The sequence below is a fragment of the Carassius carassius genome, chromosome 40 (genome assembly GCF_963082965.1).
Source record: "Carassius carassius chromosome 40, fCarCar2.1, whole genome shotgun sequence".
NCBI lineage: Eukaryota > Metazoa > Chordata > Actinopteri > Cypriniformes > Cyprinidae > Carassius > Carassius carassius.
Genome location: NC_081794.1, coordinates 15,998,619 through 16,026,562, shown reverse-complemented (window position 1 = coordinate 16,026,562; position 27,944 = coordinate 15,998,619). Strand labels below are relative to the sequence as shown.

At 37.7% G+C, this 27,944-nt stretch overlaps 1 protein-coding gene across 2 annotated transcripts in view; it reads left to right on the top strand.

The window, feature by feature from the left end:
* The first annotated feature begins 8,175 nt into the window (after positions 1-8,175).
* The window catches only part of LOC132122217 (homeobox protein Mohawk-like), a 33,477-nt gene continuing 13,708 nt past the window's right edge, over positions 8,176-27,944 (top strand). The window contains exons 1-5 of one of the 2 annotated variants that reach the window (XM_059532210.1): positions 8,176-8,516; positions 9,029-9,305; positions 11,621-11,780; positions 12,960-13,113; positions 16,754-17,083. In XM_059532210.1, coding sequence (XP_059388193.1) covers positions 9,130-9,305; positions 11,621-11,780; positions 12,960-13,113; positions 16,754-17,083 — 820 coding nt within the window. In that variant the 5' untranslated portion in view covers positions 8,176-8,516; positions 9,029-9,129. The remainder of the gene's footprint in view (positions 8,517-9,028; positions 9,306-11,620; positions 11,781-12,959; positions 13,114-16,753; positions 17,084-27,944) is intronic. The other variant, XM_059532209.1, reaches the window with a different exon arrangement.

Genomic DNA, 27,944 nt, shown 5'->3' with positions numbered 1-27,944 from the left:
GTGCAGTGTGAAGGAGATGAATAACATATGTAGCCTGTCATTTGTTTACATTGCAAAGGTATTCTATTTTAGACAACAACAACTACAACAGTAATAATAATATTAATCACTATATTCCAGTGTATCAGTTGTTTAATGTTTTGTATCAATATTTAAGGTGGACTTATTAATTAGGTGCAAGAGTAGTAGTGATGGTTAAAATAATAGATTAATGCTGAAATAGTAAATTGTGCCTTGTTTCTAGATGGACAGAGAGTGGAAAGTAATAGACCAGATGAGGAGATGGAGATAGAGGAAGAAAAAGAGGGAAATGTAGAGGCACAATTGACAGAAAGAGAGCAGGTAACAGCAAGCCAGGAGACAGAGGCTGGTGAGAAAGAGGAAAATGTAGAGGCATGAGTGTTTTCTATAGTTTTTACTATAACCACTGTTCTTAATTATTCTGTAGAACAGAGAAGAAAAAGCCATCAGGTTGGGACGATTTAAGACATTTCAGTTTCTAATCCCAGAGTTATTATTAGGTGGAAATAAAATATATTTTTTTACTTTTAAACTTAAAATTGTATTTTCTAATATGTTTCTTTTTCAAAACTGCATCACAGCATTTGCTGCCATATCAATACATAATCATCTATATCGATATCAGTGAATCAGTAAGGAATGCATCACAATATATTGCTGTATTGATATTTTGAACAGCACTATTTAAAGTCTTGTTCCATGTGCCCCTTTTATACTTTGAGCACCTGCCCCTCCAAAGGTCTCTGCACGGCCCTGATCAATAGTGCCCCAAAGCTGCCTTTCAATGAATTTCCCTTTTTTTATGTGGGTGGGTAGGTCAAACATTTAATTAAATATAAATTTTTAGCTCTTTGTTAAAATTACATTTGCAGATCAACCAAAATCAGTGCATTCTAGGTAATCTGTCGTGTTACAGCAGGTTTCTTCTAGGGACTACAGAGAACAGCCTCTGCTACAGAATATGTGGAAGACTGAATTCAAAGCATTCAAACTTCTACTTTTAATATTCTCAATATTGCTGAATAGTGACAGTAAATTCATTAACAATGTATGTTTCCACTTAGACTAATAATTTAACATCATATAATTGGATCTGAAGACACTGCAGTAATTATTACAGTGAAAGCTTAAGTTAAGTTTTATTATGCCAGGCTAAAACAGAATTAGTATTGATAACCAACCACCCAGTCTAATATCTTTGCTGACACCATGTAAGAAATCACATTTGCCGTTTTCTACAGTATTTAAATATGTGAAGTAGGAGACAAACGGAACTGAATATTTGAATGTTTGAATCAATATCGAGCTTGATTATAGCTGATTTCCTGTGGCTTCATATTTATCATACTGGATTCTCCTGTGTTGAGTCTATCATGTATGGCTAAGTGCAGTTTACTTCAACAGACTATAAACCAAGAGACTCTAAATGAGAATCATTGTCTTCTGAGTATACGACTCTGATCACCAAAAATAAATAAGGCTTTTTTAAACCCAAGCAGTACAGATGTTACAACCGCTACCCTTCTTTTTTTACTTCCCCTCTTCATCCATATTGGTCTCTCTCTGTTTCTCTCTCTGAGGTTGATGACTAGTAGGACATGCCTAACTAACATCATTAAACAAATGTTGCGTGTTTGACTGAAGGACAGGAATTTATGGGATGGTGAGTTGAGGACAGAGACATGTTTAAGTCATTGGGATGAGAATTAGTGCTCTAGCGTCTGTCTTCTGCCCTGTCAGCTCAAAAGTGCAGACCATTCTCAACCGCACCGCCTCAGCCTGTTAAAACCTCAGTTCGCTTCTTATCCAGCCACTTTTGTTTTTAAAAATGATGATCGCTACCTGAGATTGATCAAATTGATTCGAACATACGTCTTTGCAAACGCTTTGTGGATCTGTTATTTGATCAAGGTTATTTTTCATTTTTCAGCTAATGAGGGGTTTGTCATCACACACCCACACACACACACACACACACATCAGTTGAGCCTTTAATATCTGGAAGTCAGTGGGGAGGGAAATACGCTGAGAAATGTTGTGGTCATGCTGCACCTAAACCTCCATCTCTGCCCTCACCGCGAAATCTGACCTCATCACAACCAGGAACCCTTTCCTTATTAGATTTTGATTGAATTACATTGAATACTGTCTCATTTATATAAAATCATAATTCAGTGTGTTTACTTAAGGTCGTGGGGGGATGGAGCGATAAAATGGAAGTGCGTATCCATGTGCTGCTTTCTGTGAAAATGAAACGCATCTGTTTGAAGTGGGGGGTTCCCGCAGCTCACTAGGCAGTGGGATAGAATATTTCATAAAGAAACTAATGACTAGTAAAATGTTCTTCCAAATATCAGAAGTGGCTTTGCCTTGCCTCGAGAGGACAACAAGGCTGTGTTTTAATATAAAGCTAAATCGGGAGCAGAGCATCACGGCCGTTAGAATACACTGGAAGTGCGTGCTCACTTAACACACGGATCTATAAGTTCTGCATGCTCAATTCACTAGCTTTTTAGAGATTTTTTGGTTTCACACACACATATGCATACTAGTTTGCTCAGTTTGTTGCAACAAAGTGTTAGGTTTCTGTTCTTTTGTGGTCACAAACCCTCAAAATGTAATACGCTCTCAAAGGTTAAATATGTCTTGTAATGCCTTTGCATAACTAGATGGTTTTGGTTTGCTCGCTCACTCTCTTCTTATTGCGCCAGTTCCCTCCCTCTGTCTTGTTTTCTCTTTTAAATGGTTTAACTGCCTCAAATGAATTCTGACGTTCCCATCCATAAAGTGTAAATAACTAGTTGGCCTAACAATAAATAAACAGAGAAATGAGTGTGCAAATACCACAGTGTCTGGGTCGGCTTTCAGACCTGTCCCCTATAAAGAGCTCAATGACTTTAATAAAGACTGCATTGGTGCTGACAGGCTATGCTTATGGTTACATACTTTATGGAGTTCACAGATTTATTACAATAGGAAAAATCACCTGTAGTATCAACCAGGGGCATAGGAATTATCTAAAATGGGGGTATGGGGTGATGAATCTCATCAGCCTCTCCTCCGAAATAAAGCAGTTTTAAATAACTTAAGCATTAGGCCTATTCAGGCATTTTTATTAACTTTTAAAGTTAGAACTAAGAAGTGTGGTTGAGCATGAGAGATTACTGTGTTCATGGTCAATGCTAACAATAAAAGGTCAGAGATTAAAAACTTGTTAAATGTTACCAAGTTGTAAATAGATTTAATCTGTTTAACAGCATTAACCTATAATACTGTGTGTGTGTGTGTGTGTGTGTGTGTGTGTGTGTGTGTGTGTGTGTGTGTGTGTGTGTGTGTGTGTATTAAGCAAGTAAGTATATGTGTTGCCGGGGTTTAGTGCTGACGATTGAAGAGCATTGGTGAATGAAATGTCACAGGTTTGCATTGTGCTTTGAAAATGCCAGCAGGTAGCCTAGATTTTTGCTTTCAGTTTGATTAGAAATCTTATACATTGCAGTTTGCCAATGGTAATTGTGCATCAACAGTTTTTTTTTTGGTTGTGCATGCACACCTGCGTACTACTTATGTGCACCTCTGCAAATGTAGTACATTTGAATTCAATTAATACTTTTTGTAACAGATGAAAAATAACATTCAAAAGAAGTACCTACTCAAAATGTTTTTTAATCATGTTTTATATTATCGGCACCAATCCAATGTCCAGATATAATGAAAGCAAAACAACAAAACAAGCAAAGATACAATTACGCAAACCTGTGGAACAAACAGTGGAAATTTGTCATATAATGACTCAAATGTCAATGCTGCACTGTAAAAAGTGAAATTGTGAAGTTAAGTTCCACTTTTCATATTTTTTACCTGATCTGAACCTGATTCTTGATTTTAGTTAGTGTAACCTACTGTAGATTAGTGAAGTCAACTATCCTTTATTCTTATGATTAAATAAAATCAGTTCATTTAGATTAGCAGCATGGGTTTGTCTCAGTGGTCCTGGCTGTTATTCTGAGTGTGTGAAGATACATAGTTTGCTTCCAACCTCATTTGTGAACAATATTCCTGATTCAGAGGGTACACATCCGTCATTTTCGTTATAGATTACTGTGTTTACCTTATACAGAGTGTCAGAATAGATAGGAAATAATGTTAGTAGTTTATTGAGCAACAAATTTAAATGGTTTACAGGCACAAGGTTGGATATTCTCCGTTTTATGAGAGCGAGGCAAAACATGAAAGTTGTATAATAATAATATACTGTTATATAATATTGTTTTTTGTTATAATACTATTTGTATATTATTATATATTAATAATATATTATTATATAAATATGATAAATTAAGAAATATTGTATATAATATTATAAGTAGTACGCAGTACTACTGCTAGTACTAGTGCTTTCAGTTTGATTAGAAATCTTATACATTGCAGTTTGCCAATGGTAATTGTGCATCAACAGTTTTTTTTTGGGTCGTGCATGCACACCTGCGTACTACTTATGTGCACCTCTGCAAATGTAGTACATTTGAATTCAATTAATACTTTTTGTAACAGATGAAAAATAACATTGAAAAGAAGTACCTACTCAAAATGTTTTAACTTGTTCGAGTGAACAATTCAATGACTCAATCATAAAGACAGTCACTTACCTTACTGCTGTAATGATGCAACTTGCATCATTAATAATGATAGAAAAATGATGCCAGTTAACGAGTCTGATATGACAATATGAAAGTACCCTGATATAAGTGTATATAGCCTACTAAGTATATTATCTACCTCCCACACACACATCAGACACTTGGACATATATAAGGTCTAGAGCAGCACAGACCTTCCCCTTTCTGGGTTCTAAACCTGCCTCGGAGGCTTGTGGCTCAAGACCAAGAATTATATTATCTTTGAATTTTCATCAGGATGTGTTCATCAAGCTCTCAGCACCCAACATGGGTGAGAGAAAGAGAGAGGAGGTTGAGACCGAGACGGAAAAAGACAGACAGAGGGAGTACAGCGGCAGGCCAACTGCTGATGATTATCAGATTTTTTCTGCTCATATAGTGTGTTTGAGACTGTGTAATGGGAGCTTTTTGCTTTTGATTTTTACACAGCAGGAGAAGGTGGTGGTAACTGATCGGACCAGATATATCAAACTGCTGCCAATCATCCTTATGTGCCACAATCCTTTATGGTTTTTACGTATTTGATGTACTGCTGCTAGTTGTTTATAATGCTATCTGTAAATCACATAATGGCAGCATATCTAAATGTGTTCCATGTAATGTTATATTGAAGTTCCTTTGTTCTCCTGAAATCTAAAATAAACCCTGCGCTGTCAGCGTGCACACAGGATTCTTAATATGAGGTCACGAAGCGTCCAACCTCAATACACCAACTGCACGAATAAGCAGCCACTTCAAAAAAGGAACAGTATTACCTCTGAAAACAGTGCAACCTGAAAAGATAACAGCGTGCCAAAACACAGAGCCAGGCGACCCAGTAGATTACTAAACAAAACACGACACGCATACTTCACAGGCATTGATGTATTTTCGGAAACCGTCTTTAATAGAAAAACGCTGCTTAAAGAAAGGCGAGGTGGGGAAAAAAATGAACCAACAGCTCAACACACAATTATTCTTAAAGACATTGTGTTTGCCAGCTTGAAAGACACTAATGCCATTCAGACTGGACACCGTAATGGCCTTAAGTATGTGTGGAAAGGCTGCTGTGAGTATACATACTTTGACTTGTGCTCGAAATGTTTTAAGGTAATTTGAAAAACACCGATTGAATCACTTTTAACAATCTCTAATGGGTGTAATTGTTGAACAGTTTATATTTTCCACAAGGCCCAATGATTTTAACAAATCTTGTCTGTGGCTTTCTTTAAGTGGCTCTAACAGCGCAACCTTCAGTGGCTGCTCAACTCAAGGCCAGTGTGAAAATGTTGGTTTAAATGAGGGACAGACTGTATTAATGGTACCACAAAAGGGATTCGAGATTTTAATGAGAGGACATGATGACATCGAGGTAATTTCTGAAAATTACAACTACGGCAAAAGAACTACCTGCGTTTAATTTAGCCCAGTTCCATTACTCTTTGGTTCGCCATGTTGGAAACTGTGAGAAACATGGTTGGATCTCATCTAGCCCTAACACATCCTGAAAGCTCCAGCGGTGTGGCATTTAGTTGAATAAAACAGCTTGGTTTGTCATCAAACTTGTGTGCTGAACGTGGGGTTTGGGTTAGTTCTTCATAAACACTTAATTGTTTTTTTATGCAGATGCTGTTGCGGCAACTCAGCGAATAAAACACAAGTATGTTGCCCCAGCAGAAGAGGAAATAAAATAGTAATGAAGAACACTTGAGTTCATTGCTCACGGGTTCAGTAAAAGATTTTCACATTGCAAGCCAACTTTTTAACTTGAAAATAAAGGTTCCAAAAGGAGGATTTCACAGTGATGCCATAGGCGTAGAACAGTTTTGGAAACCTTACAATAAAGTTCGAAAAAGAACCTTTTTTTTTCAACATTTTAATTCAGAACCTATTTTCTGTAAATAGAATGTTTTGTGCAATGCTGTTCATAGAACCAGAAATGCCCATGAAGAACCTTTATTTTTAATAGTGTACTGTCAGATTATAGGTATTTAGTGGTACCATCAGTTTTTTCTTGCCACACCGATGACCCAAAGAGCTGCTTTGTGATAACTTGGTATAAACTGTACAAGTAAACCTGACTAGTTCTTAAATAAGACACTTGGTCTGGTAGACATCCAAGGCACCAGGGCAGTTTACTGGTGAAGTGCATTTAAGGGTCATTACACTTTCAGCAAGGCTTCACAGCATGCATTATCTCTCCCCCTGACCACACCACAGCAGTGGCCATCCCACAAAATGAAGTACACCACAAAGTGATGTGACTACCTGCCCAGGGGCATGTGGTTACCCTGGAGATGCCACTGTTAGAGTAAACCTGTGGGCACCCACATGTGGTAAACCCCTGGTAGACAAGGGATGGTAAGAGAAAAGATAGTTTTTGTGGTCGAGCATCACTGTCTTTTTCTCTCCATCAACTGCATTCATGAGGGGAGTGAGTCACCCTGCTGATGTCCGGGAGTGTTTGTTCATTAAATAGGTAAAAATACATCCAAATAAAAGGAACGCGCCAATTATACGGGGCGTAAGGAGCACACATGTGCCTCCGAGTTTAGTCACTTCACCTCCAAACACTACCCTGGATAAACCCGAAAGACACATTCAATGCGACGTGTAAGTCGTGTAATTTGGGAAAATGAGAGGGTACCAGAATCGCATCGATGCTCGCGAGGGAACTCACGCGAGCAGCGTGTCCTCAGCACGCTAAGTCTCCAGATAAAGCATCGCACATGGCGTTGATATAATTAATTTGTTTATATATTGGTTTATAGAGGTTCTTAAGCGAACTGGAATAGAAGTAATTGTAGACCTCGGTAACCCTGTTTGGGAAAGAATTAGGTTGTTCAATGAAGTGATTCCGCTCTCAAAATGTTAAGACAATAAAAATGAGGTCTCGAGGGATTTTCTGTCCTTGAGCGGGAAGCGTTTTTGGTGAACGAGAGGAACCCAGACTTCCGTGAGGTCTCTCGTTATTACAGGGAATGAAACCAAATATATTTAACGATAGCATGGGATTTGATATTATGTCTGATACGAAATGCAAATTAGATTACTTTAAGATCATCAGAACATGCCTTTCAACGACAACGAATCACGATATCTAGAGCTTGAGCATGACAATTACCGGTCATGCACATAGGCCTTTGTGCCTTTAGCAAAAACGTATTTTATATATGTACTTGGCATTATTTTATGTAGCCTAAATTGGGGGTTTACAATTAGTCAAATATTTTATCAGTTAGCTACAGATTACAATTACACTAAGTTACAGACTAAAGAAAAACAAATCTATTACCAAACTTCTATAAATTCGTGCTTCTGAAGAGAAGTCTCTTCTCCTCACCACTAATCTAAATCACTTATTTCTCCACTCGACTGCAATAGCCTATATAATTTGTCTCGCGTCAAAATTGTGACTGTTTTGCACATCAGACTCAGGTGAAGCTGCTTCTGATAAACTGCGTCCAGTCACATCAGCTCTGGCTGATTGTAGTAACTTTATACAGCTCTCATGCAGTCGGCTGATGGACGCGTTCCAGACGTGAACCCACACAAGGGAATACACTGTTGCACTGGATGTCTCCCGGTAGCCTCCCCCTGCAGGGCGGCGGAACCGGCATAACACAATCACTGTATGTTCGCCGTCTGAGCCGCTGAGCTGGGAAACACGAGACGAGTCGTGTATTCATGTTCCCGGGCGCGCCTGAATAAAGCACAGAGGCGAAAGCGGTTCGTGTGGTTTGCGCACAGGATCTTAGAGCGGAGAACATGTGAGAGGGGAATGGGAAACTGGAAACTGGATTACATTTTACAGAAAGACGCAGAAGGGGTTACGTTCAGGTAGGTACATTTGGCCTATATTTTACAAGCGTTTTCGTTTATGACTTCTAAATATTTTCACTAAGTGAGTCGTGTCGCGTCACATTCATTGAACTATGACAGGGATGTCATACAGGGTTAATTTCCATCGCACAACTGTGGATTGCGAGAAGGTCCCTAAATGTTGTTCTCTCATAAATCGGTTTCTCTCTACATAGGGGGATGTAAAAATAAAAATTGTGTCAAACAGCCATCATTCATTCTGAATACCTCTGATGTTATGCAAGTTTTTCATAAATAAACTCTACAGAAGTTTCAAACATATCAGTCATCAAATATTCCTCACGCGCGCCTGTCTCAGACTCGCGCTTAATTGGTTTGAGTGTTTTGTTTTTGGTGATCTTCTTTCGGCGTTTTTACATTAAAATGAAAACAGCTTTTACCTACAGAAAATTACGTTTGTCTGAGATGTATGTCTGGGGGAACTCACCGAGGATAGTGAACATAAATGTCATCTTTTTTCTGTTTGACAGGATTTTGACAAGGCGCAGCGGCTCCGTTGAGTAGGGCATCCCCTCGGAGGCCAGGGCGCGTTCAGCGGACACTGGGGGAAAGAAGGACTAATATACCAAAGATGAACACAATTGTGTTTAATAAGTTAAGCAGCCAGGTTTTATTCGAGGAGAAGGCGAATGAGGTGGAAAGAAGCAGTCGAAATTATTTAGAGGTGATAGATGGACAGCATCCGGACCTTCTCGCCAGCAGCCCAGTCATCAAAGACAGCTCAGCCATCCGGCACAGGAGACCCGGGTATGTCACTCACTTCAGTGTCTCTTGTCAAATGTAGCCTACTGCAGGTTTTTTAAAAAAAAAAAAAAAATCCATCAACAATGCTCCAAAAATGCACTGTACTTATTTTCATCATGTTTCATTAAGTGAAAAATCTGTTTCCATCTATTTCACTCGCTTTTCTTCATCAGAAAACTCATTCGAAGTTCACTGCAGACTGTCACATTAGCACCGCAAGTTTTAAAGCTTGTTTTTTCACAGTGGATGATAACTGCTTTGCACGTCGTTTATTTTTCATGACGGAATAATCAGCCTAATTATTCTGCTAAGATACTTAACAGAAAAAAATTATATAATGATAGCCTGTTTAAGTCATCTTGTGGTCATTTTAACGCTGTTAATTCCTTTTAACCGCGTGACAGCACCGAGAACCTTATTAAAGATAAACGTCAAGTTGTTCAATTTTAGAGCCAACGGTGAAAAGCAGTGGCTCGTCCAACTGTTTGACTTTTCTTAGTCTTTGTGTTCTCTTTCCATAGATTTGCGCTCAGTTGTGGTTAGAGAGCATATGGTTTGAATTTACAGCCTGCTCGCCTTCTTCTTATCTAGGATACGTTGAGGTTTCAAAAAGAGAATTGCAGGAAATTAATATTCACAATTCAATTAAGTCGCTGTCGATGGTGCTGAATTAGCAGGGGCTTGTCGTTGGGGTACATGAGGTCATGCGTGTTCGGTAGCAAATTTAAAACACGTCCAGGCCTGTTTCTAATAAATAAACATTTCCTTCAACTGTATGTGTGGTCCAGTCAATCACGAATATTTTTATAGTGAGGGCGCAAGAAGAAACCATGTCATCCCTTATTTGCCCTCCGAACCCAGCGCGTTCAGCCTCACCGCCCCAAGCTGTTTACCTCAGCCCGTTTTTTTTATTTGCAGACAACACAGTGCTTCATTATACGACTGCGATACACAGCAACACCGAACCTAATAGTGATGTCTTGTGAAAAACTTGTGCAAACATCCTCCGCAGCGGGTGCGTCTGGCTCGCGCTTAGCGAAGGTCCGTTTGCGCGTGTAAGAGGAGCCAATAGGATAACACTATCCCCGCGCTGCTCGCCTCAAGGGGAATATCACTGCTAATGAAAATTATTAATATAAATACAGAGGTGTGTGTCGCCGATATCGAGAACAGGGAGGGAAAAAAACTTCTTTAGGTTGTTAATACAGTTCTGGGTTACAAGGAAAATATTTGCTGAACATGAACCTCGGAGCGTTGGGAAAAATATGTTAAATGTGCAGTCAGGTTTTTGGACGATATCAAGGTGATATAACAGCGCCATACTGACATCTACAGGTTTAAACAACCAGATTCTGTTCTCTCTTGAATATAAAGGTTCCAATTAGTAGAAAAACTGATGGGCCGATGCTACGTTTAAAAGTTTTACAAAGAACTTTTTTCTCTCTCTCTGGAGAACCGCCTACTGAAACCAATGCGTTGTTGATCTAAAGAACCTGTATTGGGTTCCTGATGAAAGAGGAAATATTAAAGAATTAAACCATTAAACTTTTAATTTTAAAAAGTGTGATACTTAACATGAATTGAGAATAAATGTGACTGTCAGCATTTGTATACATTTTGTTGTGCATATCTGCAGATTTGTATTCATTTATTTTATTTGTATTTTTTCAAACGATTCCAGTCTCTAGAGGAATACGTAGCACATGTGTCATTGTGCAGATGTTAGATGACATGGAGCTATTTCAGTACAGCGTTATTGTTTTTTGCAGCCGGACTGTGAACAGATTTTGACTGAAAAACCCTCACTGGGAGAGTTAATTATAGCATGATGCTGGTTTTATAGAGTATGAGTGTTAATTAGGCTCTCATGTAAGAATATTTAACCCTTACAGAATCTTTTAAAATTGAACAACATTTTTGACGTTTTCCTTAAACATTGCTTGTACTGTGTTTCTAATTTAATTTTTTTAACAAAAAGTTCTAAACATGTACCATGAGGTCATTGGTCTGCTCATTGAATGTCACTTTCAGAATGAAGGTGGTTGTTATTTCCTATTGATAATCAAAATAATAATAATTCTAAACATAATTCTTCAATATATTTACAATATATTTAGTCGATTATTTTCCTGACATTTCTTAGCAATAAAACAGAAGGCAGCAAGAATGCCCCCAAATAATTAAAAATACTTTTCTCACTGTGGAAAATCTGTAATAAATCAATCTTACGGAATTTCTCCACACCAGTGCCCATTCTGAAGTCTTGTGTAATTGTCATGAGGTTTATGTGGCTTGTGTCGGCTTGTTTTTCTCCACAGGTCTCGTCAGAACCCAGGAAAGGTACGGCATAAACGGCAAGCTCTGCAAGACATGGCCAGGCCTTTGAAACAGTGGCTCTACAAACACCGGGACAATCCGTACCCCACTAAAACAGAGAAAATCCTTCTTGCGCTTGGCTCACAAATGACACTTGTGCAGGTGAGTAAGTTCATTTTCCACAACTTTTCCATACACGTGCTACCAAGAGCTACTAGTTCTTGACAGAAGGATTATTCAAATGACAGTTTTCTTTTACATTGAGATGAAAATGCAGGTGTTCATTCCAAACACAAGTTGCAACCAACTTTAGTGAAGGTTTTTTTTTTTTATTGTTTAACCAATAAATATATCTAAAAATTCAGAGACATTCTGGCCTGTGTTTAACTCTTCACATATGTGTTTTTCCAGTCCGTGCTGAGTGTCAGTTTGTGTGTACATATCTGTCTCAGTCTGTGTCTCTGTATATGCATGAAGACATAAACATGTTCTCTAAATTGGTTAAGAATTGGCCCAGCTTACAGATGTTATTCTGGATGACCCTACAAATTTAATCTGGTTCTAATATTCATGAAAAGGACCCTTTTGTTAAAAAATGTGAGCAGACGGCACTGCAAAATGGGAAAAAAAGACTTACAAACCCAAAACGTATGCCCAATTTCAGTGAATAAATAATCTTACGTGACTGAACAAATCTTGAACATCTCTAGACTTTAGAATACACCTGAACTTTTCTCATTACTAGAGTAATCAGTGCTTCCTTCAAAATCTGGCCTCCGTTGACCGGCTTAAAGTGAAAAATATGGCTCTTTGAGAACTCTATATAAAGCAGAGGTCAGGAAACTCAGAGCTTGAATAACATTTTTAAAGCACAATGCCGGTCATAAGTGGCCTGAAGTGTATCGGGCAGGAAAAGTTTTCCTAGTATAACATCTGATGGTCTCTGGTCTCTGTGAAATGGAGAAGGCTGGGTTAAATATTGTTTTTATTGCAAAAAGACAGACGTCGGGCAGAGGAAAAGGAATATTATTAGGTGACAGTGGCAGAGGCCAGAATAAGCACCCAGCTCGTCATCGTCTCAGCTGAAGAAGACTTAATGTGATGTTATGTTCACAGTGTTCCTGGGATATCTGCATGTGGCATCAGCCTGCTATTTTAGTAGTTACTAAAATAGTTTCCCCATAAATAAAGCAGTATATGGAGCTTTTAGTCCAAACACACACATCTATGTTACCAAATCAATAATAAACAAACTTTTGTGTCTTTTATGAACATTCATCATTTTTATTTATTGGTCATTCTTTCCTCAATACCATTCCAACACCCTCTCTTTTTTCTCAGGTGTCTAACTGGTTTGCCAATGCTCGACGGCGGCTGAAGAACACAGTTCGGCAGCCTGATTTGAGTTGGGCCCTTAGGATCAAACTCTACAACAAATATGTCCAGGGCAATGCAGAAAGACTTAGCGTCAGCAGCGATGACTCCTGCTCTGATGGTACGACACTTACTCATGCTTGCTCACACAATCACACGTGTAAAAACAACCGAGCCTAATTATTCTTGCAGTGCCCTTGGAGACTTACCAAAAACACACACTCGCATTCACAGAAGTGCCAAGGTTGACTGTGATGCTGAAACCGAGGATTTCAAGGACTAAATGTAAAGTTTAACAATCCGTCACTGAAAAACTCATATTGCTCAACCACTAACTGGATGCCCATAATGCTTGTGGTGATGAAATGCACACTTAAAGGGATAGTTCACCCAAAAATAAAATGTCATGTTTTATGCACCGTCATGTTATTCCTGCCTTTTTGTTGCCTTTTCCTAGGAATTGTATTAGTGATTAATGATTAATGCCCCTAATAGTTTTTGTTCTAGAAAGGTGAGTAAACTAATGAAGTATCCCTTTGAGAAGGTGCAGATGAGTCAGACATGTAAACACAGATACTGCAATAAACACTATTCATCACTGGTTGAGTGGATGCACACAGTGCAAGTGAAATCGCTCTTTAAAACAAACAAGCACAAACAAATTCACCTATCCTGGTGCTAAATTTGTGTGGTATGGTGTATTGCGGTATTTATAAGAAACTGTTTGGGGTTTTATTCTGCATGTAGCTGAAAGAGACCAGACAGGACGCTTAAACATGGATGTTTTATTACAACGCAGTCAGTGCAACACATATTTTTATAGCATCGTATAGCAGTCGAGCCATAAATCAGGGTCGGGGTATGTCGAGCACAGTGCTCGTGTGTGCATCCTCCTCTGTGTTTAAGTTAACCGGACAGACGCGTAGGCTTACAGACAGTCATGCACGCTGTGATTAACACACCACAACGGGGCGTCAGGACTCAACCACAAACACTCGCACACAATCTTGTGCTTACATGCACAAACACAAAAACATCCTAACTAACTATCAAAAGTTTTCTCTTTTCCTTCTCTCTTTCACGCTCTAATTCACACGCTAAGGCGTTACAACTACAGGGATGTTGCTGGCTGTCTGACAGACTGCATGTTTGTTGGCCGCATCGCTCAACATAAGCATCCGCACACAATGAGACATTCAGTCAGAACACTTATCATCCCCCTGTGCTTAACAGTGACCTCCAAACACACACTCTGTATTTGGTGCCTTGATTAGATGTCTTGGATGAGGACACACACGCTGTGGTTAGAAGAGGAATGCCCAGTCTGTGCCTCTCAGATCTGTCTCATCCTACAAATAACTTCCTTTTTTTCCTTACACTGAAAAATGGCAGAGAAACCATGTCAGCAGCCTAGATTAACCTAAGACCTCAAATTCCACAGAACTTAAAATCAAAGATTATTGTTTCAATACTTATGAAAGTGTGTTGATAACTAGTTGTATTGCTATATTGGTAAAAGTTTTTATGTGCAAAACTTAAAAAAAAAAAAAAATAATCTATAGAAAATTCACTTTTGATTTTCTGTAAGATACACCCACATATTATGAGCCGTGATTATACAACCAAAACATCATGTAACATCATAAAAGTTGTTTACTATGCGTATGAAATGTCTAGTTGTTTAGAGGGAACATTTTGTTGCACAGACGTTTCATCAGGTCTGTCGTTCCCGTGTCTGAGCTCAGTGATTATGTGCTACAGAAGATCTGAGCTTCAGACGCACTCTTCACACATTTGAGTCAAGATAGAGCCTTGAAGTGAAATCCTAGCTCACTTAGGAGGCATTCACTCACGCAATAATAACCCCGTATCCTAGGAAATATTGCGTTTGTGTGAACTCCAGTGTGTTTACCTTTGTTTCCTACATTATGGAATGGTTGTCAAGGTTTAGTGTGCACTAAAACAATCTTTAAAAAAATTTGACTTTTAGGATGTGGAGTGAGCAATGTGGTTCTGATATGCTGAGAAAAAAGAGAGAGATAAAAAAGTTATATGGCTTTCTTAAATGAGTAAATCAAAACAAAAAAGGAATCAACACACCTAGTTATAAAAGAAATTGCTGAAGACATTGATTGTATAGATCTGACTAAACTAAAGACATATGTGTGATGAAGCAAAATGAGTGCTGAAGACCACAAGGACAAGTCAAGAGATAAATAGCAATGGTGGAACTTCAAGTAATAAATGATCTAATTTTATTCTGCAACAAAAGTATTAACTTCTGTAATTGTGAAATTAGTGACAGTGTCATTTTGGACCATCCATTCTGTTGTATTACAATCAGTAGTAATGCCCCAGGTAGTTTTCTTTCAAGAATGAACAAACAAAGTCTCACAAATCATCCAGTAATAAAACAAGTCAGTGTCTCTCATTTCTGTTCTTTAATGAATCACTGATGGGACTACAGGTGGCTGAGCAAATAACAAGAGATGAATGATTGGGTGTTTTTTACAGAATGATCAACGGAACGAAAAGATCAACTGAACACACTCTCTCCAAGGCTGATATATGACATCGGAATGTCCGAAGAGTTTTTTTCCCCCTGTTGATGAGAAAGTTAATACTTTTATTGGTTTTGTTACCAAAATGAAATCAAGACGATTTATCACTTGCAGTTCTACCAAAGTTATTTATCTCTCAACTTGTCCTTGCGGTTTTCAGTATTTTGGCAAAAATAACAGACAACTCCATACCATGATTAATGGACATCACGCGGCTGTTGAATTTACACTTCAGTCTAGAACTAAAGCCGCTACTGTGTGAGAGTAGATAAATGAAAATCGATATAGTCAAAGCAATCCATTGGTCCTAATAAAATTCTTTGTTTTCTGTTTACTACCATTCAAAAGTTTTATTCATTTAAATTCTTAAAGAAATCTCAAGGCTGCATTTACTTGATCCAAAATACAAATATTAATACAAAAAAAAGTTATCACAATTTAAATAATTTTTTTTTTACAGCAGCCATTAATACAGTCTTCAGTGTCACATGATTCTTCACAAATCCTTCAGATATTTATTCAGATATTTACTGCTCAATTAGTTGCTCCTTTTTTTGGAAACAGATTTAACATAGAAATCGTTTGTAACATTATACATTTCTTTACTGTCACTCCTGAATAATTTAAATAAAATAAAAGTGTTAATTTTTTAAAAAGAAAATGAACAAACCACCAAACTTTTGAACAGTAGAATAGCTGTTGTTTTTGTCGGTCTGCTTGTTTGTTTTGACTTGATTTTGTTAATTTTATCACATGCATATTTAAAAAAATTTATATTTCACATTTTGCATTTCTGTATAGAATTTTTGTAAATATATTTGAACACTATCTTGTTATTATATTTTATTTTCATACTTTCTCAAATGATGCCATTCTGCAGTAGGTTCAGCTCTTCTCTGCTTCACTGCTGTAGCTGTAATCAGTCTCTCAGCACCAAATTTGATCGGACACACTCACTTGCAGTTGGGAGGCCCATGTTTTCAAGAAGTGTAATCCAGTCAAGTGTTTTCAATGTGCTGGAGGGGTCATGCAGAAGAGAGGGGTGATTAAATTAAAATGTGACCGTGTTGCTCCCTGCTGAGATGGCGTAAAGGGCAGGAGATCAAAATATTGACGTTTTATAGTTCAGTTCTTTTTCTTTTGCAAATGTCTTCTCAAATGTGTATTGACATTTTTGTATGTATCCTGCATCACATCCAGATGGCGACCCAGCAGCACGGGCCCAGGTCGGGGAGTTCAGCAAGCCAATGTACCAGAGCGTCATCAAGAAGGAAGGTGGCGCTGTGGGTGCGGGTCTTCGAGCCGCTGCAGACGCCTCATTGGCTGATGACTACGTGTCGCCACCTAAATACAAGAGCAGTCTGTTGCACCGTTACCTTAACGATTCGCTCCGCCACGTAATGGTGGCAAACGGTGTAATGGACGCAAGGAGGAGGAACCACTCAGGCTCTTTCAGCTCTAATGAGTATGATGAAGACCTGCTGTCACCGTCTTCTTCTGAAACAGAAGCCAACTTTATCTACAGAACTGGTGAGCTGCTGCCAGTCTTGCATTCTTTCCTTGTCTGTGTGTCTCTCTTTCGCTTTTTGTGGGGAAGAAGGGCATCTTGAAGCTGTTTCTTTAGCTCAGTATCAGCTGTGTTTTGGTCTATGTATGATTTTGGCTTCTTGTTCTACAACAAGGAGAGTCACAGAGGGGTCATATGTTTTCTCTATTCTACACATACACATAGCTCTATAAATCATTTCATTTCAACCTGACGTTTGCAGATATTATGAAATACGTTTTTAATAGTATGAAAATACTAGTAAGTTGAAAATATTGCAGTTCAATAGTTCAAAGAATGCACGCTTTTATATTAAGCTTTGTACTTTTGATAAAACCTTTAAGGTCATGGAAGTACAGATTTGAACTTGCAATGAAACAGAACATACTGTACAGTAAACATAGCTCATCCTGGTTTAGTCTTCAGCCCATTAACTATCAGTACTTCTTTAGTCAGTCAGACAATTATTCTCTCTTTTCAATCTTCATTCTCTCCTTATCTTCTTGTTTTTTGTTTTTCTTTCAATATTACACACTTTTTCTCTCAACACAGTTTTGAGTTCATGTCCGACGTCCACTACTAAGAAACAAGAAGTCTTTAATCAAAAGACAGTTTGTGAAGGAAAGAGATGTTTGCGTGTTATTGCAAGTGTGGAAGTGTATATCAACTTTAGGTTTAAGATGTCAGAAGCCTAAGTGTATGTGTGTGTGTGTTTGTAAGTGTGTGGAACATAATTTTGGTCTCTATCATGTCTGAAGTGAGCCCAACTCTGACCCAAAGAATTTTCTCTTTAAGTCTGTTTTATTGTGTATCTCAAACATAACCACATCTTACCTAATAGTAGACTAATACATAACGTAGGACACTGTAGAAGGTCTGAATGTCTCTTTAGGGGTTTCAGCTTTCAATTCTGCAGAACATTTGAGAGGTTCTTAAAACAACTTATGAAATACGTATTTTTTAACGAGATACAGTGGGTTTCTGCAATATATACATTACTGTATATACTTTACATTACTGTTTTAAAATATGGGGGTCCATACATTTTATTGGGAAAGTAATTGATATTAATTCAGCAAGGAGACATTACATTAATTGAAACTGGCAATAAAGACTTTTACATTGTTACAAAAAAAGATATTTTAAAGTGATAAGGATTTTGAACTTTCTTTTGAAAAAATCCCAAAAATAAATACATTAAAAAAAAAAAAATCACAGTTTCCACAAAAATACTAAGCAGCCCAACTATTTTTTAACATTGATAATTATATTGGAATGATTTCTGAAGGATCATGTGACACTGGAAATGGCTGCTAAAAATTCAGCTTTGTCATCACAGGAAGAAATTGCATTTTAAAATACACTGATTTTAAACCTGTTTAAAACTGTTTTACCTGTAGTTTTGATCAAATAAATGCAGCCTTGGTGAGTATTAAAAGCATCTTACTTGTGTTTTTTAGTGATAGTATTTATAAAATAAACAGCTTCTTAATATCTTAATAAGTAATGAAGCATTTTTGGCCATTTTCCACCAATTTCTTCATTGCAGCTGCTTGATAATGACTTTCTAGAGCTTTCACTTAACCCAGCATTTCTCATTTACCGAAAAAGTCGAGCTCTGCCAAAGTTTAGGCCTCTATAAGTCGTCTGTTTAAGGTCAGCGTTGGTTCGTAGTCTCTCGGTAGGAAGCGTCTGCAGTCCTCACAGTCAGCTGTATTTGCTCCATTTGCTGTTTAAGTCCTCCAGGTGTTTGTGATGTTATCGCAAATCTTTTAGACGTTCCAAAATGACAAATATGTTTCGGGAGAGTTCTGGTAATTGTTTAAGCCCTGTTCATCATCATCTGGAAGCATGTCAGCCTCTATTGATCATTGGTAGGAATTTATGTGAGATACTGTGTCTGCGACGAAGGCCTTCGAGCGCATGTGTTTGCTCTCTCTTCTCTTTGAGAAAGAGTTTCTTCAGGTCAGAAGACTGCGTCTTTGCCCTGACAGGATTCATAACTGATAATATTGATTACTCTTCACTTCTTCGCTTAAATATTGTTGTTCACATCGAGCCTCAGGGACCTCGCCATGCAATCTTTGTGTTACTGTGTTTCTCATTTCATTTTGCCATTTATTACTGACAAACATGGTTTGCATTATGTTGGGGGCTGAGGAACAGAACGCTGGAATTCTCTTCAAAAGCTGTTGCTAACTACTTTCTGGACTAATGTTTGAGATCCCTGTGTGCTATGTGATGCAAGGCTGCTTATGTAGACACCTGCTGAGATAGACAGAGGGAAAGAGTTTTGGTGTATTTTGTTGCTTATTTCAGTTTTAATCAGTTCTTCCAAGACGCAGTTATACTTTTCAAGAGTTAAGTGGTTTTTCCTCAGCTTTCATAATAAATACCATTTCCTTGCTAAGTGTTCCGATGGCTTTCAGGTAGATGAAGTGTCTGTTTGTCAGCTTGCAGATGAAGAGATCACACAGCATCATTTGCGCAACAATGAAGAAGTGATCGATCAGAACAAAACTCTCTAAACTCTGAATTAAATTGATACTGAATTTGGCGTTCAATCTTGTTACTTGTTAAAAGGGGGTTGTATTGTTTCCTCCTAAGATTTCACTCTCTCTTTTCCTCTGCTATTCTCTTTCTTTCCATTTTCTTTCTTTCTACAGTCCAGAATATTTTTGTACTAATATTCCTCAAGTTTCAGACTAATGCGGCATGAGGTTGAAATTTTAGATCTATGGTCTATGTTTTCTTTTTTTAAAACAGCTGTCTGTCTGTCTCTGCACTGTGTTAGCCAAGACGCTAATGTTTTAGCTCAGACATCTTTAAACCAAAGTGGCATCTCAGAATGCACTGGTTAAATGTAGCTTAATGGAACAAATTGGATATAAAGGAGCTCTCTCTTCCTTTCTATCACTCCTCACTTGACTTTCACAGATCAGACGTGGCAAAGGAGCCGTCAGGCCAGCAAAGCCTCTGATGGAAAACTAAAGAGGCCATTGTGTAAGAAAAATACGAAATAAAACGCAACGGGAACCCTGATGGGAGTTTCATTGAAAACAAGAAGTGAGAGAATTCCAGGGCACATGCCAGGGATTTTATGTCAAATTGCACTTTAATGGGATATTTAATGGCAGGAATCTCGTTCAGTGTTTTCCCTTCATGCATGGTACGGGCTTTGGGGCCGTCCTGTATGATATAGATCACTATGCCGCACTGTCAGAGCAGATGGGAGCTCGCAGTAAAGTGAGAGCATGCAGGAAAATATTTCTCAGAACTTTGTCTAACGCTTTAGATGTATTTTCACCGGTTGCATCAGTGGCTGGTGGAAAGGGAAAGTGCATCACATGGGACATAAACTGGCTGCTGCACCATTTATTCTAGAGAGACATGTTATTTGTCCTCATATTGCTTTCAACTGACTCTGTGTGAGCCAGTTATTGTAACTGATGTGTCATTTGAGGAGTTCATGAATATATTATGATATTATGCTTCAGTGAACTGAAATGAATAAGATGAAAGTGATATACTGTATATCTCAATACTTCAATCTAACTTTTAGGCTTTTTGGTACTGCTGCCTATTACACCCGTTCAAAAAGTTTTGCGTTCAGTAAGATTTCTTATATTATTATTATTATATTATACGTATATTATATATATATATATATATATATATATATATAAGGATGCATTATATTTATCAAGTAACAGTAAAGGCATAAAGGGCAATGACTCTCATTCATTGCCCAGGAATATAAAGTAGAAATTCTTTATATGTTTGTAATCAGTAATGCATATATAAAAAGAAATAAAATCCATAGAGAGAGAGAGAGAGAGAAAGAAAAACCATTTTTGGTAAGGTTCTCTCTTTCCAATCAGTTGTTTTGCTGTGCTTTAGTGTGTTAGCCCTGCTCTGTGGGATATATTATTTCACAGAACCAAGAATGTCACCTGTGCTTTATGACATGAAAAGACATTCTTTTTCAAGGTCAGTGGACATTAAACAGTGGCAGGAGGCAGAAATATGTTAAAAAAAAACAGAGAGGCTTGACAAGGCCACCGGGGCTTAAAGGTGCCAGTCAATCATAAGAGTCCTGCAGACTCATTGGACTCAAGCCACCATAAGAAAATGCTTTATAAGTCATTGTCCAAGAAAAGTACAATCTCTCCAACTCAGAAACATTAGAGCAGATTTCAGGCCAACCTGACCGCGATCAGAGGCAGGTGGGCAATTCATCCAAGCCTAAACATGCAACCGAGTGGGAGCACGTAAATTCAGGCATTATTAATGTGCAGGACCTGCTGTTCATCAGATGACTGACAGCCCTCTGTGTGTACAGCTGGAAATACACAGCACACTTTTATTGCTGTTTTTGCACAGTTGTACTACACATCCAACCACATACAGTACATAAAAACATTGAGAGTCTGATGCCATTAAAAAGCTTGAAAGTCTCTCTTTCTCTCAAAGCATGACAGGCTTTGGCTAACATATTTTAGTGTTGTTTGACAGTGACATAAAGTGCAGGGGGAGGGATGTGTAATTTACAGAAACAGCCCGGCGAGGATATGGCATTTAAAGAGTACATGCTGAACTGCCTGATTTACGCTAGCTGACTGCTCACTGACCACAGACCAGCAGGACAATGATTGATCCAGCTCTGCTATGCACATCTCAACTGGCAGAAAACACTTATGAAAACATCTCTATTTCATTCTTCAAAACTGTAATATTAAGCTTCACCATTAGATTTTATGTTATATTAGTACATGCTCAGAAAAAAACTGAGAGCAGTAGCCTTTAAAAAAGTACTAATGTGTTCCACCCAAGTGGCAGCTTTGTATGTTTTTATTTATTTATTTATTCAATGTAATAAATATTCTCATACATACACAGTTGTGAATATGTGTAGTTGAGGCATAACATGCCCATGGCCTTTTTTGATCAACATTAAAACCATTGGTTGAAATATAAATTAATTTATAAGGTAAATTGCATTTTGTAGGTACTGTATAATAATATAATATAATATAATATAATATAATATAATATAATATAATATAATATAATATAATATAATATAATATAATATAATATAATATAATATAATATAATATAATGCTGTTTCAAACAGTTTTAAAAGTATTTCATGTCAACTACACATGCAGTATGCACTCACAGAAACACTGAGATTGTAGTTTTCTCCATTCTCCCACTCCATCCCTCAGAAAAAAAAGAAGGGACGACTGTACAATCCCAAAGAAAGAGGAGGCTGGAGCCAAGATTTACTTCAGACTCTAGGTTACAGTTGTCAGGACTGGGTCTCATCATCTATCATCAAAGGGAGAGAGAGGAGAGAATGCTGAGAGAAGTGCAAGGTGGAGAAAGGAGAGATGAAGTTAGGGAGTAGGAAAGGAAGAAAGGGGAGTTGAGAAATGAGCTAGAAATTGGAGGATGAATCTGAAGTAATGTGAAAAAGAGTTAAAATAGTGAATAATGCACAATAAAAGCCACATCAAAAACTGAGATGAAGAAAATATGATACAAGTGATTGCACTTACTATACTAAGGCACTGTACTACTAACTTTTTGCATTAGTATTTTTATGACTTTTATAAATAGTTTTTTGCAATGTAATAATTATAATAAATAATCATGATTCAATTGTAAAGAGTATTCTAATTAGTTTTTTTTAATTAGAAATTCTTAGTATTCTCAGTAGGTTTATAAAAGGATCTTGGCGAGCAAGTAAGCATCCTTTTAGTAGCATGAATAAATATCTTATTACAACATTCTTTGTGTATCCAGACACTGTTAGATAAGTTTTCGTCCATCTTTTATAAAGAGCCATTTGTAACTTGAAAATGATTCATTTCAAAACATATTCCAAAAACTGAATTCTTAGTGTCTCGGCACGGTTCTGTATATAAACTGTTCTGAAGCTCAAGAGCAATATATCGTGATGAATTACAAATAGTCCGAGGCACACTTGAAAAGTAAGTGTGTGTCGATGGTGATTTGTGTGGAGGAGAGATGTAAACAGTAACAGACACACACTGCTCTGGCTGCTTACATGTGAGAATAGATAGCAGACAGGAGGAAAGAAACAGTAAATGAATGGAAGGCTATTAGAAGAAGGTGGAGAACCTAATGGCTTGAAACTGAAAGACGTTGACAATTAGATCAGCAGAAATAGTAAAGCAGGGCCTGTGCATATTTGTCTAACTAGGAAAGTAAAGTTTTGAGGGAAGGGGGAAAACAAAATGAGTCAGTTTCACAAGAATAGGTTAACAAATGAAAATAGAAATAATAGAATCAAAGAGCGCATGTTAAAAAGAAAGAAAGTGTGTGTGAGTCAACCTTAAAAGGAACATTGTAGCAACTCATTTAACTATGTATTTTTGGATCAAGTCTGCAATCATTATTTAGCTCAGAAAACACTTTCAAACATTGTTATATTATAATCAATCACAGTTTTTTTTTCTTTTTTTTTTTCTGATGTTGCAGTCGAAAGCAATTCTGTATTTATCTCTGGGCAGAATTAACATACAAACTTGTAATGCGAGATCAAAACAAGTTTTTCCATTCTGCTAAATCATTTGCAATGATTCCAAAGTTTCTTTTTTCCATTTTGGAATGACACTAAAGCTTAAAAAAAACTGAATTTTATTGGAGCTGAAAAAGGTTTGTGATGCGTTCTAGATGGAGCCTTATCTAAGTCTTACGACACATTAAGCAAATGTTTTCAGTATGAGCCTCTCCCTCTCCCTCTCTTTGTCCTTCGGTCTCTCTTCCTGACGGACGTCAGAGTGCAGATACTGTCTTGTAATACCTCAGTGGCGTGCTATGTCCTCTAGCTAGTGTGTTTGAAGTCTGTTTGTGGGACTTTTATAGGTACCGATAGGGTAAGAGATTTGAATCATTTGTCCAGCCATTAGCAAATAGCAGATCCACTCGTCCACGTCCAGAACAGGAAGCCAATGGATGACCTCTAAGTCACCTGAATGGTCAAGAATGGATTCCTCTGAGAAAAAATGTTAACAGTTTTTTTTCCAGAGTGCTTCCTTCATCATGAACAGATCAGTGTCAAAACTGTTCTTGTTAACTTTCTTGTTCACCCAAAAATTGTCATCCTTTACTTACCCTCATGAAGTTTCAAAACTTCAGATTTTTCAAGGTATCTTCTTTTATGTTTCACAGAATAGAAAGTCATACATGTTTGGAATGACGTGAGGATTAATGAATGATAAAATAATTATCATATCTCTTTAACAGTTTTTTTAATTATTTTTAATTATTGCTGTTCAAAAGCACACTGCATGCCATCCATTTATGTTAAATACAAAAATGAATCAATTATCAATATGAACAATTACACCTGTTAATTCTGAAATCAATTTACTATCAAATATAAAAATAGCTGTAAACTATGCACAAGATATCATTACACAATAAACTGCATTAAATAACTGTCGTGTTCCTATGATAGATTAAATGCAGCTCTGTACTCTCTACACAGAGTAGTGATGTGATTTTCCTTATATTCTGTATTTTAAAAGCTTTAATGAATAAAAAACACCTAAAAATAGTCAGAATATAAAAATGTGACTGCATCACTACAGTCACTATAATCCATCACTACTTAGGCCTAAAATAGCATATTATTGAATGTAATGTTTGTTACATACAATAAAACAAAATATGATTTTACTTCAAGAGCAATTTTGCACCCCATTTAAAACATCTGGGGCATTTGTGTCGCTTTTGCATTTTTGCCTTATGCCCATAGTTAATTTGTGACTCTGGTACAGACTGTTCTGTTATTTGGCTGGTAAAGAGTGTGTTGTGGTGATTTGTGTTTTCTCTGAGTGGTAAATACAAAATGATGGGAAGATTTCACACATGACTTGGCCATGACCAGACTGTCATTGTTTGTCATCTGCTGTGCAGACACACAGAAATCCTACAAATATTAAATAAAATCTGTCTTAAGATGAGCTTTACTGTTTATGAGTGTCCATGAGGCTGAAATATGCTTTTCTGTCGGTCTCTCTCTTGCTCACCCTGTTTACCCCCATACAGTATTGCCACTGTTTGGTTGTTCTTTCAAGCTCGCCAGTCAAATCCACAGCCCAGAACATGTCAGCACCCTCGACGCAGTTTGATCCATCACAGAGTAATGTGCTTTGTTTCAAAGGCTGAGGAAAGGAAGTCCAACAGTGTCCAGACTGTTGTGTTTTTCACCACGGAGAGTTTTTAAATAATACGAGAAAATATCATGTGGGAAGAATCACTATCATTCTTCATTCCTCTGTTGGGCCTCATGCCTCTTCCAACCACCTTGACCCAGAAACAGAGGATATCGTGGATATTTATAGTGCAGCGATCACTGATAAATGTGAATGGAATGGAGAGAATGGAAGAACGGAGTCAGTAATAGGGCTGCTGTTTAAAGACAGCCATTACAGTGAATGAAACCTCAACCAAAAGTATGATCTGGGAAGGCAATGGGAAAACAAGAACCATGACATTAGGTTTAAAAAAACTGAACATTAGAGACGAGTTGAAGAGAGAAACAGAACAGAAATTATCACAGGAAACAGTCAAAAAAAAATGGAAGCAAACCAAAAGACAAATTCAGACAGTTTAAGATTGATTTATCTAGAGAATGACCAGAAGAGACAGACACTCGAAAGAAAGACAGTGAGACGGAGAGATGGAGTGGATGAACTGGGGAGGAGGCTGCCATCCTGGGCAGCTAGTAAGGGTAGAGCTGGCAGAGCAGAGACGAGACACATGCCAACTTCATTTTAACATCATTCACAGGCCTTCAGTGACAATATTAAAGAACAACGTTCATTTTTCTCAAACACACTTTGGACGCCTGGAGTAAAAATGAGACACCAAGAACTGATGATGTCTGTCTACTTTGGGCAGAACCAATTTTCCTTTCCTTTATTTGAAAGGCTGTGAAAGATGTGACTGATATTTTATAAACCAGTAAAAGCAGGCAGAGATTATGGTCATGGATTTAGGAAACAGTGAAGACCTCTCCAGTTTCTCTGGTTGTTGCGTTATAAATGTGACAAATTCATTGTCTGTTATTTTCTGATGCTCAGTCATTTTAGTAGGTTATCTTGTTGAACTATATCCACTTCTCTTTGTGCTACATGCTGAGATGTTTCTCGACGATTTAGAAGCAGTACGTGCCACGCTCAGTCACCACAGATTGACGTTGATGTCTTTTTCCATTCTCGTCTGCGTGGCTCCATAGCAAAAAAAGTCATGACATTTTGCCCAGATTCCATTTGTCACTTCTCTTCATGCAGCTGATAGATGGATGATCAAAAGAAAAAACTAACGGACGGATAGAGGTATATTTCCAGCCCCAGTCTGCTCTGACATGCCAACCATGATGCCATTCTGTCTCAGTTGTGATTGCTCATTGAGAGTTTGCACGAAAACAGACCTGTCTGCAATATTTTACCCAGTTGTCCAACGCCGCCAATGTCCATTCAACCCTGCCTGTATAGTTTTCATTCTATATTCTACATGTACGAATCATTAGCTACCCTTGAATTCAAGTTTTGTTAATGTCCCAAGCTTTTGCAGTCGAGGGACAGAAAGATCAGCTTGCTTGAACTGACGTCTTAGTCAATGAGAAGGCCATTTTCTCTATTAAGAGTGTGTAATCTGCACCAGATACTTGTGATTACTGAGTGCTGACAGTGTGTGGATGTGTCTCTTTAAAGGAATGATTCACCAAAGAATTCTTATCATTTACTTACCCTCATGTCATTTTAAACATTTGTGACTTTCTTTCCTCTGTGCAACACATTTACATTTATTCATTTAGCTGATGCTTTTATCCAAAGCGACTTACAATTGCTATATATGTCAGAGGTTGCACGCCTCTGGAGCAACTAGGGGTTAAGTGTCTTGCTCAGGGACACATTGGTGTCTCACAGTGGATTCGAACCCAGGTCTCTTACACCAAAGTCATGTGACTTAACCACTGCGCCAACACCACCCCGAAAGTAGGGGTGGTAAGTAGACATTCTGAAAAAGAAAAGTTTTTTGCTTATTTTAATAAAATGCCTATTCATGCAGCAGCAGCATATCTTGCGTGCTCATAGCAGCGGTAACATACAAGTTAAATCTAGTTTGCCAAGACCAAATATATTAACATTGTCATATCCATTAACATGCCATTATTTGTCTGTGTAACTGAAAGCCGTTTGTGCAGTAATATGTAGTGTACAGAGATCATACATGTGCTGCAGGTGTTTGCTGGTCTGACATCTCTCATTACCTGGCAGAGATATAGAATTGCATTTTTTGCACTTCTTTCTGTTCTGTTCTTTCACTTCTCATTTACTTTAGTGATTGTAAGTGTACTGGGGTATTTTCAACACACCAGGCCTCTTTAGCAACATTTTTATGGAGTATCACAAGTCCCCCAACTCATAGCCAACAGTGCCATTCCAAAACAGACCCGTTCAGTAGCAAAGAGCACTGCAAAAACGGAAAAATAGCAACATCTAACACATTTTGATTTATATAGGATTTATAATTTCTTTGGCGCAGCTATTGTTTTTAAAAATCAGAGTTTTAGATATTTTAGGCAGCAGCATTTGGAAAATGCAGTGGGTCCGCACCCAATTTTCAACAAAAGTTTCCCTGGGGGAGAGAGCGGAGTCACAGTCTGCTCCCAAAAGAGGGTCGCTTAATGCACCGTGCAGACAAGCCCCCTTAGCACTGCTGGAGACATCACATCAGCATGAGTGACAGACATCACTATATCTGTATAGAGTTCAAAGTTGTTGTTTTTTAATTTTTTTT